Here is a 13,207-nt window from a genome sequence, read left to right on the forward strand (position 1 = left end):
CTGTAGATGAAAGTCATTAGTTATAAGTAGTAAATAATAATAACTAACACATTAAAGAACTGTAAATATGATGAATATTAATGCCTGACCTCGATTTAATTTAATAACAAAGTTGGTTGCTTCAACAATATAACTACTTCAATAATTCAAGCAAACAATACAGAGTCGCCAACAATAAATCGTAGTTTGTTCGCGATTACTTGAGAAATCTAGAACAGAGCCAACAGTTCCAAAATGAAATAAAGCCAAGCTCCACGTACTTGAAGTGCAGAACGATATTGATATTGAGATAGCTGAATAAGACTTATTAAATATAATTTTCGTATATTACCACACCATATTCTGCACAGGCCTTAACAAACCGCAGATATATAAGAGGCGATTAAAATTGGGCAAAAGCACTAAACTATGCAAAACTTCTACTGATATAGGGAAATAATGAGTACTAAATTCAAAAGTTGTTGGATAATGGAAATATTTAGAGATGGTGAATAAATTATATACCTATAGCGTATACCTATAACTTGTACGAATGAAATAGTTCTATAGAAATACCTAGTAATATTATAGAATCTATTATAGGATATCTTAACATCCGTGAACTCAAAAATAACGTTTATGACGCTTTTCTCCATATTTTATCTTCCATACAGTAGTAACTTAGTTGACAGATTGTTAGATAGTTATCACTGAAATTTGATTTCTCAGTCTCAGGACCACTCTTCAACACAACAGTGGATGTAATTATGCTAAGAGTTTTTAAAATCAGAGGTTATAAAAATAGAAACAGTATGATGCTAAAAATTTTTTGAATGATCTCACCTTCGTTGATCAACGCACTATATTGGCTGATACACATGTTGAGGCTTCTAGCATTCTTAAGTATAAATTGCAGGCTTGAGAAGTAATGAAGAAGAGGTCAATGTATTGACACTTGACGGAGCGCCTGCTGTTGAAAATTTCAACGGGAACCAGCTAGTGCAACAGCTAGTGCAAGAGTTCAAGTATTTGGGATCAATAATACAGGAGAACACATTAGCAAGCCGAATTAGCTGATCTGCAGGAGCATTTCCGAAAGAATGTGTTTGAGAAAATATATTTTGAGATATTCGAGCCTCAAATTTATGGAAATTTTAAAACAAATTGTCGATTACGTGGTTTATCGGTAGTTATACATTTTGTGAAATGAAGGTCTATTTATATGCGGATTACAGCTGCCTTCAAACTGTACTCAGAACCATCTATGCACAAGCGCCATTCGCTTCGATCGTATGCTGTATTCATCACATCAAATATACCTTTAATATCATTACAGAAACACACGTCATTTTCTTTTTTGAAGAATGACAATAAAATAAAATTTCTTGAATTGTATTTCTGTATATAGTGACTTGCGATTTAGGGTCAAAATGTTTCCATTCCTGCAACCGTGATTCAAGCTCCTATGCTTTTTGTTTCGATAAATTCAAATCTCGAATTAAATCACTCAGTTGCACTTCACTCCAAATTGAAATGATTTTCTTTCATAACGAAGTCGCTTTCATTGTTCGCCGGTATTGAAGACGAAATTCCTAAGGCACTTTACTTTTTAGGTGGACAAATAAACAGGTCAATTGAAAATTCTCCGGCCTGACACATAGATGGCAGTACTAGAACTAAATACATATGTTTTTCAGTTAGCCCTAACCTTCAAAAATGCGTGTATAAATTTGACAACTGTCGGATCATTAGTTTGTGAATTATAGCATTTTGTGTGAAACAACTTTTGTTATTGTGGAAAAAACGGATAAAAAGGATTTCGCGTGTTGATAAAATATTGCTTTTTTGAAGGGAAAAAATGCAGTTGAAGCAAGGATCCATCAAGGATTGATATGCTAAGTTTAGACGTGGTGAAATGAGCACCGAAGACGGTGAACGCAGTGGACGCTCAAAAGAGGTTGTTACCGACGAAAACATTTGAAAAATCCGCAAAATGAGTTTGAATGACATAAAGATATCAATTAAACGTGTATATCATATCATTCACGAATATTTGTGTATAAGAAAGATCTGTGCAAAGTGGGTGCCGCGCCAGCTCACTTTTAACCAAAAGCAACGACGGGTTGATGATTTGGAGCAGTGCTTGAAGATGATCAAGCGTAATAAATCCGAGTTTTTGCGTCGATATGTGAAAATGGCTCCATTATTTCACTCCGAAGTTCAATCAACAGTCATCCAAGTAGACTGCACACGATGAACCCGCTCGAAAGCGTGGGAAAACGCAACAGTCGGCTGGCAAGGTTATAGCGTCTGTATTTTGGGATGCGTATGGAATAATTTTCATTGACTACCTTGAAAAAGGAAGGACCATCAACAGCCACTATTACATAGTGTTATTGAATCGTTTGAAAGACGAAATCGCTGAAAAACGGCTGCATTTGAAGAAAAAGAAAGTGCTGCTTCACCAAGACAATGCACCGTGTCACAAGTTAATGAAAATGATGGTAAAAATATATGAATTGGGATTTGAATTGTTTCCTCATCCACCGTATTCTCTAGATCTGATCCCCAGCGGCTATTTCCTATTCTTAAATTTCAAAAGACTGCTCGCTGGGAAGAAATTTGAGGCCTCGTACTACAAAAATTGTATCGAAAAGTTGGAGGGTCGCTATAATCAGTGTATCACCCTTGAAGGGAATTATGTTGAATAAAAAAACTACTTTTGCCCAAAAATGTGTTATACTATGGTAGGCCGGGGACTTTTCAATTGATGTGTTAGCAATGAATCACTGTCTGTACGCGGAATTGGCTTAATGAGTTGGGATATTTATAATAGGCAATTCTTTTTGCATTTATACCGACGACATTCATCGAAAATGTATAGCACTCATGTGCATAATTTAGTTATTAATTAGTTATTAAATCAGTGTATCGGAAAGAAATATTAATTCATTTACTTTTTCAGGGACCCATCGTGGATCGCGAGTTGGTCGATAGATGACATTCTGTTGTGCCAGAGACGGCGACCACTGCCGGGAGGCATCGAAGCCACATGGCCACACTGCAACACGGTAGGTTTAACCGGATATAGAATGGGACGGCTCTATACATAAAGCCATCGACTTATCTCCGGCATTGTTGTATGTTCCCTGTCTAGGCAACTACTGTTTGTATTTTAAGCCCAATAAATGTTGTTCAAATTCGGCCGGATTATATCTCGGCCGGTCATGGGGCTGCAGGCGAAACGAGAACAAACGATTGGTTGATGTTTCTGGGTCAGCTTATTTCTATGATTTATGTTTTGATTAATCTTAACCCTGACCGGATTCGGCGTAGAAATATTTATGTTTATTCATAATTTATTATGGCATGATAGTCGTGCTTTTTTAAGAACATAATAAATTATCTTGATAATTTAAAGAGGCATTAATCTTCAATTATTTAAAGAATCTCTGTTATATTTTATGGTTTCGAGGACTAGTCCATCCTATTTAAAACATGAAAGAAATGACTTGTGCCAGACATATTCGATCGTTGCTACCGGACCACATTGCCGATCTGTAAACCTATATACTCTTAATATTTGCAATAGCTATACCACCGCCACACTAATGTTATTTAGGAAACTGTAATAATAATAATAATATATCTATCGATCATTTTCCCAAATTTATATTATTATTACAGCTCTTTGCTATAGAACGCTGCCCCGAATCCTACCTCAAATTGCTCCGAAACTCTGCTCTCAGATTATCGTTTGGTGCCTTCGGGTTGTCGGGTGTAGAGGTACTGCTACCTACAAGTACCATTCGTCTGACTTACCGCCACCAACAACTCCCTCTTAAATTTACCGTCGATAAGGTCGATTGTACCGCCTCTCCTTTCATATCTAATTCCTAGTCAGACCCATTCTCGTACTCCCGACCGCATCCCCTGTATCCATGTACCTGGTACCGGACCTACTTTCCGAAATAGGATTTAGCTGTCTTCATGATTCCCAGTTCTGGTTTCCAAGATGCGTCCAATATGTTGGTAGATGCTATGTGTCGTCTCCAGTATTGAAAACAAAGAACAGAGCTTACTGGACGGAGGTTTTTTACAGGAGCTCAAAAGAATTTCCCTTAAATTTATCATTGTATATTGTTAAAAGCCAATTCTGGACTAGGGCTATTTGAGCCTTCATAAGATGGGATGCAAGACTTTCACTTTGTTTCTGCATTTAAACGGACCATTTTTTACATTAAATTTTACACAAATCAGCATATCATAACAACACACTTTGAAAAATAATCACTCTATTGGAACCTTCATATGATGAGAGGCAAGACTTTTACTTTGTTTCTGCATTTAAACGAACCATTTTTTACATTAAATTTTACACAAATCAGCATATCATAACAACACACTTCAAAAAAAAAATATACACAAAAATAAAAACACCGACAATAAAAAAAAATTAAACAGACAGAAGACTCGAACAACCCCTCAGATGACGAGGATTAGAATTCTCCAAAGAAAACTGTTCTCGAATGGAAGTAAACTTGTTCGTTCCGAATAAAGTACAGCGTGTTCTCTCGAAATATGAACGGAAATTCAAAGTCTTAATTAAAAATGTTTAAAAGTCGTGCTATTGAATTTCGTCGGGCCCGTCCTCCCGACCTCCGTAAAACTTTGATGCTGTAATTTATAGCGTACCGCTACGGGCTTCACCGCCGACGTGTATCTTCCGAACATCCCCGTTCCTAACTTTATTTAGAACCGATTTCGTGCTCTGGCCGCCCGACTCGGACGAGATAAGATTGCTTTTAAAATATGCATTCGCCAAGGGTTAAAATGGGAAAATTTAAACCGAAATGTATTCGAGCCGTCTTTAAACGTTACCGTGCGAGAGACACTGCATTATGAATATTAAGATACACGACGTCGATTTCGGTTTAAGCACCTTATTCTTGTTATTATTATTTCGTGAGGTTTGACAGGTGGTTTTGGCTGACATGTTGGTGTCTATAGTTAACTAACTCGAGGTATATAAGGATAAAAAATTTCCTAAAAAAATTGTGTGTCATTATGTTAATCATCATAATATATCGGAGTTAATGTCAAGAAGATTACCACGCCTCAAGAAACACACTTTCTCAAACACACTCTTTCGGAAATGCTCCTGCAGATCAGCAGATTCGGCTTGCTAATGTGATCTGTATTATTGATCCCAAATACTCGAACTCTTACACTAGCTGTTGCACTAGCTGGTTCCCGTTGAAATTTTCAACAGCAGGCCAAGTGTCAATACATTGACCTCTTCTTCATTACTTCTCAAGCCTGCAATTTACAGTTAAGAATACTAGAAACCTCAACATGTGTATCAGCGAATATAGTGCATCGATCAGTGAAGATCAGATCATTCAAAAAGTTTGTAGCTTCATACTGTTTCTATTTTTATAACCTCTGATTTTAAAAACTTTTAGCATAATTACATCCACTGTTGTGTTGAAGAGTAATCCTGAAACCGTTACCGTGCGAGAGACACCGCATTATGCATATTAAGATACACGACGTCGATTTCGGTTTAAGCACCTTATTCTTGTTGTTATTATTATTTCGTGAGGTCTGACAGGGGGTTTTGGCTGACATGTTGGTGTCTATAGTTAACTAACTCGAGGTATATAAGGGTAAAAAATTTCCTAAAAAAAATTCTGTGTCATTGTGTCAATCATCATAATATATCGGAGTTAATGTCAAGAAGATTACCACGCCTCAAAATACATTTTCTCAAACACACTCTTTCGGAAATGCTCCTGCAGATCAGCAGATTCGGCTTGCTAATGTGGTCTGTATTATTGATCCCAAATACTCGAACTCTTGCACTAGCTGTTGCACTAGCTGGTTCCCGTTGAAATTTTCAACAGCAGGCCAAGTGTCAATACATTGACCTCTTCTTCATTACTTCTCAAGCCTGCAATTTACAGTTAAGAATACTAGAAGCCTCAACATGTGTATCAGCGAATATAGTGCGTTTATCAGTGAAGATCAGATCATTCAAAAAGTTTGTAGCATCATATTGTTTCTATTTTTATAACCTCTGATTTTAAAAACTTTTAGCATAATTACATCCACTGTTGTGTTGAAGAGTAATCCTGAAACCGTTACCGCGTGAGAGACACTGCATTATGAATATTAAGATACACGACGTCGATTTCGGTTTAAGCACCTTATTCTTGTTATTATTATTTCGTGAGGTCTGACAAGGGGTTTTGGCTGACATGTTGGTGTCTATAGTTAACTAACTCGAGGTATATAAGGATAAAAAAATTTCCTAAAAAAATTGTGTGTCATTATGTTAATCATCATAATATATGGGAGTTAATGTCAAGAAGATTACCACGCCTGAAGAAACACACTTTCTCAAACACACTCTTTCGGAAATGCTCCTGCAGATCAGCAGATTCGGCTTGCTAATGTGGTCTGTATTATTGATCCCAAATACTCGAACTCTTGCACCAGATGTTGCACTAGCTGGTTCCCGTTGAAATTTTCAACAGCAGGCCAAGTGTCAATACATTGACCTCTTCTTCATTACTTCTCAAGCCTGCAATTTACAGTTAAGAATACTAGAAACCTCAACATGTATATCAGCGAATATAGTGCGTCGATCAGTGAAGATCAGATCATTCAAAAAGTTTGTAGCTTCATACTGTTTCTATTTTTATAACCTCTGATTTTAAAAACTTTTAGCATAATTACATCCACTGTTGTGTTGAAGAGTAATCCTGAAACCGTTACCGTGCGAGATACAGCGCATTATGAATATTAAGATACACGACGTCGATTTCTGTTTAAGCACCTTATTGTTGTTGTTTTATTTCGTGAGGTCTGACAGGGGGTTTTGGCTGACATGTTGGTGTCTATAGTTAACTAACTCGAGGTATATAAGGGTAAAAAATTTCCTAAAAAAAATTGTGTGTCATTGTGTCAATATCGGAGTTAATGTCAAGAAGATTACCACGCCTCAAAACACATTTTCTCAAACACACTCTTTCGGAAATGCTCCTGCAGATCAGCAGATTCGGCTTGCTAATGTGGTCTGTATTATTGATCCCAAATACTCGAACTCTTGCACTAGCTGTTGCACTAGCTGGTTCCCGTTGAAATTTTCAACAGCAGGCCAAGTGTCAATACATTGACCTCTTCTTCATTACTTCTCAAGCCTGCAATTTACAGTTAGGAATACTAGAAACCTCAACATGTGTATCAGCGAATATAGTGCGTTTATCAGTGAAGATCAGATCATTCAAAAAGTTTGTAGCATCATACTGTTTCTATTTTTACAAGCTCTGATTTTAAAAACTTTTAGCATAATTACATCCACTGTGTGTGTTGAAGAATAATCCTGAAACCGTTACCGTGCGAGATACAGCGCATTATGAATATTAAGATACACGACGTCGATTTCTGTTTAAGCACCTTATTGTTGTTGTTTTATTTCGTGAGATCTGACAGGGGATTTTGGCTGACATGTCGGTGTTTATACTCAACTAACTCGAGGTATATAACGATAAAGGATTTTTAATGTAAAAATTTTCATAAAACCATTTATCTGAATGATGTTGGTATGTAGAAGTTGATTTCAGAAGAAGTTATTTCGGTTTGTTCTCTTTTTTTTGTCTTTTACGCGTGAAAAAATCTATTTTTTCCGTATTTTCAAAGCTTAAGTCTCGAAGAAGATGTTAAGAGGTTTTTTAAAAATGTAAATTGTTTTCAGAAATTAGTTTGTGTCGTGATACAATTTTTTTTATTTTTCTTGTTTGTAACGCATGTTACATAAACATTATTAGTCTAGAAATTCTTCCTCCATATAAATTTTAAACCTGCCAAATTTGGCGCCTCTATGGCCGTGAAGTTATGTTTGTGATTGTCCTATGTAACAGTGCAAAGTCCGACAAGGAAAATGATCCCAGTCACGCCAGTAACCAGGCTGGGTAAAACCGGGGTTCTGGGATGGTTTTCAAGTCAGTCATTAGGCTTAATGCCGAGGACCCTGGTTCAGAGCCTACTTTACACCGTAGGTCCAGTCCAGATGAACCCTAGTTAGTAAAAGAAGACTTTTAAAAAATATATAAAAAACTCTAATTTGATATAACTGTTATCGTTGATCAGTTTGTAGTAATTAAAATAATATTATAAATAGATATATAGGTAGGTAGGTATTAAGCTAAATTGCGTGTATATAGTAGAACATAAAATACATGTAGTAGTAGATAGGTTAATGAAGGTTTTTATTTATTTTTATTTAGTTATTACAACGATTATTACGTACATATTTTATTTTAAAACGTTTGTCTTTGCGTTAAAAGTCTAAGTTTGATTATTTTTTCTTTTTAATGAGTTTTTTATTTATTTTTTCAAGTCGGTTCAATCTGTAAAAAATATTTTTCAGGTGTACTACTAAATAAGTAATATGTTAAATATGTCGAGTAAATATTACAAAACTAGTTAACTTGTGTTAAATTTATAAATTTCATTAATCAACGACACTTAAACTTTTAACAGAAAGCGGGAATTTGTTTCACTCATCCCGGTCCGCATAATATCCCCATAACTTCCCAGTTATGAGCATACTAATATTCCATGAAGGTTCTGTTCAAGCGACCATACTAACTCGTTTATTTTGCGAGGCAGGAAAACCTTTTCCTGCGCGATTTTAGACAGGAAAATTTATGGTCGGGAAAGACTGCTCGAGCACCGATCGACGAAACTTTTATGATCGTTTAAACTGAAACTTAAGAAGAAGAAAATTCATGTGATTTCTATTAAAATAACGATTACGTTTTTCGGGTTGGTTCTCGTTTTATGGGTACTTATTATCGAATGGAATATTCGAAACGATATATCTGTTATTATGTAATTGAAGTTATAGGGTGTACGAATAAGTTTTGAGGTATTTACAAAACATTGTAAAACTAATAATAAATCTGGTGCTTGTAGGATACGTTACTCCTCAGTCATCTTCGGATTTGGCGCATTATTGAGCTCCATTTAATTTTTAAACAGAGAATAACCCGAGTTTGGTTTAAAATCACACATTTTATTTAATATATGTCCAGCCATTATATTTTTATAAAAACATTATATTACACATCATTAGTTTGTATAAATAATTATACACAAATTTGATAAATAATTGATTTAGTGTTGAAATTATATATAACGAGGGAAATCAACATTGAATATTTTTTGAAATAACACATTTTATTTAAAAAATTATTAAATATAATGAAATAATAAAAATAATTTCTATATGCCTTTCTATTTTTATAAAAACGTATATATTTAAATTAATTTACATATTTGAACAATTACCATAAAAAAGACCAAAATCGTTTAGATCACACCCAGACAATATAGTTAAAACCAAATAAAAAAGCCAACACTATATATAAAAACAGTGAAATTGGCCCGCTCCCTGTTCTATTTTCCAATGGACTGCGGATTAGCGCGAGAACATACTGAAAGAATTTCTCATCACCGGCGGTAACTGGGCCAAAATTGTTTAGATCAAACCCAATATAGTTAAAACCAAATGAAAAAGCCAACACTGTATATGAAAACAGTGAAATCCCCTTGAAAATCTCCAAATATGATCAAGTATGGTCGCTGCTATTCTTGATCCACAAATCCCATTGATGAATTGACTACCTCGAGCTTTCAAATAACGTATGATACATTTACTAGCCTAAAATGAATGGGTGATCGCACTTTTAAGCTGAAATAAATCTCAGTAAATACATCATTATTTTTACAAAACAATAATTTTTTTACTTATACTTTTATATAATATTGCATTTTATTTTCCTTGTCATTAGATCATTTTGTTAGCAAATTTAATTATTTCATAGTATCACTGTACACTGTTCTTTTATCTTAGCAAAATTCTGTTTAATTTCATCACATTCTTCAACCTTTACTCTCAACCAATTCTAGCCACATCTGACCTACAACAGGTCAATTGAAGAGTCCACGGCAGCACATAGATGGCGCCACTAGAATTAATCAATATGTTTTTTAGTTAGTCCTAACTCTCAAAAGATGCGTGTATAAATTTGAAGCAAAAACTTGGCTTGATGCCGAGTTTCCGGACACTGCTCTAGGAAAATCAACTATCACGGATTGGTATGCTAAGTTTAGACGTGAACGCAGTGAACCAAAACAGGTTGTTATCGACGAAAACATTAATAAAATCCACAAAATAATTTTGAATGACTGTAAATAGAAATAAAATAAAATAGCAGACACTCTAAAGATATCATCTGAACGTGTACATCGTATCATTTACGAATATTTGGGTATGAGAAAGCTCTGTGCAAAGTGGGTGCCGCGCAAGCTCACTTTTGACCGAATACAACGACGAGTTGATTATTCGGAGCAGTATTTGAAGATGATCAAGCGCAATAAACCCGAGTTCTTGCATCGATATGTGACAATGGATGAAACATGGCTTCATTACTTCACTCCGAAGTCCAATCGACAGTCATCCGAGTGGACTGCACACGATAAACCCATTCCAAAGCGTGGGAAAACGCAACATTCGGCTGACAAGGTTATGGCGTCTGTATTTTGGGATGTGCATGGAATAATTTTCATTGACTACCTTGAAAAAGGAAGGGCCATCAACAGCGATTATTACATAGGGTTATTGGTCACCAAGACAATGCACCGTATCACAAGTCAGTGAAAACGATGGCAAAAATCCATGAATTGGGCTTCGAATTGCTTCCCCATCTAGTATTCACCGTATTCTCCAGATCTGTCCTCAGCGACTATTTCCTGTTCTCAGATCTCAAAAGAATGCTCGGTAGGAAGAAATTTTCGTCGAATGAAGAGGTGGTCGCCGAAACTGAGGCATATTTTGAGGCAAAGGACAAATCGGACTACAAAAATGATATCGAAAAGTTGGATGGTCGCTACAAGCAGTGTATCACCCTTGAAGGGAATTATGTTGCATAAAAAACTGTTTTTGCCAAAAAAATATGCTTTACTTAGGCTGGGAACTTTTCAATAGACCTGTTATAATTTAAATAACAAAATACGTAATAGCCAAATCCAAATTTATCTCTCTAAATAATGTATCCTATTAAATGTTTTCACTTGTGCGTTGGATACATTCGATTTATTTACTTAACAAATATAATTTCTCCAATCCTCAATAAACTTCTCTCCATCTTTATTGGTCAATAACTGAGGAAACTCATTGACCCGCTTCGTGTTCTATTTTCCAATGGACTGCGGATTAGTGCGAGAACATACTGAAAGAATTTCTCATCACCGGCGGTAACTGGGCTAAGACTGAAGTTAAAATTTACGAGGAAGTAAAGTTCGCGGTAAGGACATTAACTGCTTCAATAAATTGGTTTAAACTATTTTCGCGAAATTTACGACTTTCATTCACTTCTTGGAAAAGTCCGGCGGAATAGAAACGAGCGCCAAATTTCGACGTAAAATCGGAGAGAACTGCATGGTTTGTTTTTCGAATGGGTTTCGTCTTTTAACTTTTTTTTATGGTAAATAATCTCTTTGATCTGTCGTAATGATATAAAAATTATAAAGCTAGTATTAAAAGTGTTTTTCTATGCTTATTTCAAGGTTTTAATTTTACACCATTTCTATATTAAAGTATTGCCAAAAATGGGAATATGACAACAAACAGTTCAGAGTGAAATAATCATGTGTTCAATGTTCAAACATTTCTTACCTGATTTTCAGTTCATCACCTTTGCTAATATCTTTGAAGATAATTCCTCTACGTTTTTATATTATTAAAATATTTATGCAAGCAATTAGTACAATTGTAAGTAGGAAACAATGAGGGATCTATTAATTGTATTTTTGAAGGCCCAAAATAAATGTGGCAATATCGCGGGATGGAATAAAATACTTTAAAATAAAGAGATCTACTGACAGTATAATACAAACACTTTTCTGGAGCATAAGATATGGTTTTGACTCGTTTATTCATATAGGAATATCTGGAATTCAAGTTATAGAGTAATCCCACATTAGTACAGAATGTAACTTATTTATAGAGCCTTCATGTTCATCCTCTTCACAATTTCCTAAAGGTCTATGTTTTTATATTATCAAAATATTTATGCAAACAATTAGTACAATTGTAAATAGGAAACAATGAGAGATCTATTGATAGTATTTTTGAAGGCCCAGGGATATTAAGCTTCACAAATCACTTGACTATGAGAGATTGATTAGAACAAAACAAATAGTTACTTAATTGTAATGTCAAATCTGGACTACAGAGAATGGCACAATGTAATGTATGATTACTTATTATGAATACAAATAATAAAAAGTCTCCCTAAATTTAACTTTGTGAAGCTTGTTGATTATATTAACTACTTTAGTTATAAAAGATTATTTTTGCAATACTGTTTAATATCACTTCAAAAATATATATGTTATCTTAGGGCATCTGAACTGTCAAAGTCCGTGGTTTGTACAGGAGAACCGTTTATATCGACAACGAAACGGAATATTCATGACGACAAATGCATAGGAATGAATATGGGAAAATGTATTACGAGCTGCTATAACCAAATAAAACTGTCACTGCAGATATCCACCGACATCAACCAAACAATTTAAATAACTTATAATTATAAAAAACAACACTAGCAAGAAGTAACAGATGTAAAGTCACCTTCTTGCATAGTTATAATCGGAGCACTTTTGCACGCAAAATTTGTGAAGGATACACTGTTGCAACTCGAATGGGATATCTGCCGCACCCAGTGCAACTCCTTGCATTGAGTGATCACAAGTTATCCAGATTACAGTATGGCTTCGCTGCCACACGGTTTAGAATTGTTGCCAAAGACTGTGAAGACATTTCATTGGTTCTTTAATAAAGTTTGCCACACAGGCGCGGCGCGTGACCGCCCTGAAGTCACGGTTAATTGAGCGATAAAATTTAAATTAAAAAAAATCTGAAAGAAATTTATTAATTCAACAAATGAATTAAATATAATCTGTAAAAATAAATATATCCACATAGCACTTCTTATTACTTATTTTATCTGGAAAATCATTATATAGTGTACAATTAAAGAGTTTTAAATTTACATTTTTTAAACATATTTGACAAAAATATGTTATATTATCGACGTGGCAATATCGCGAGATAGAACAAAAGAGTTTAAAATAAAGAGATCTACTGACGATA

The 13,207-nt window shown here is 34.9% G+C and overlaps 1 protein-coding gene across 1 annotated transcript in view; it reads left to right on the forward strand.

Moving 5' to 3' along the window:
- Nucleotides 1-13,207, forward strand: part of LOC143194296 (calcium/calmodulin-dependent protein kinase kinase 1) — a 266,228-nt gene that overhangs the window by 97,268 nt on the left and 155,753 nt on the right. Inside the window, exon 2 of the mRNA XM_076400979.1 lies at nucleotides 2,945-3,050. Coding sequence (XP_076257094.1) covers nucleotides 3,032-3,050 — 19 coding nt within the window. The 5' untranslated portion in view covers nucleotides 2,945-3,031. The remainder of the gene's footprint in view (nucleotides 1-2,944; nucleotides 3,051-13,207) is intronic.

This window comes from Rhynchophorus ferrugineus, unplaced genomic scaffold, assembly GCF_030347505.1.
Source record: "Rhynchophorus ferrugineus isolate W39M unplaced genomic scaffold, kcgeb_rfMv2 rfM3, whole genome shotgun sequence".
In the NCBI taxonomy this organism is placed as follows: Eukaryota; Metazoa; Arthropoda; class Insecta; order Coleoptera; family Curculionidae; genus Rhynchophorus; species Rhynchophorus ferrugineus.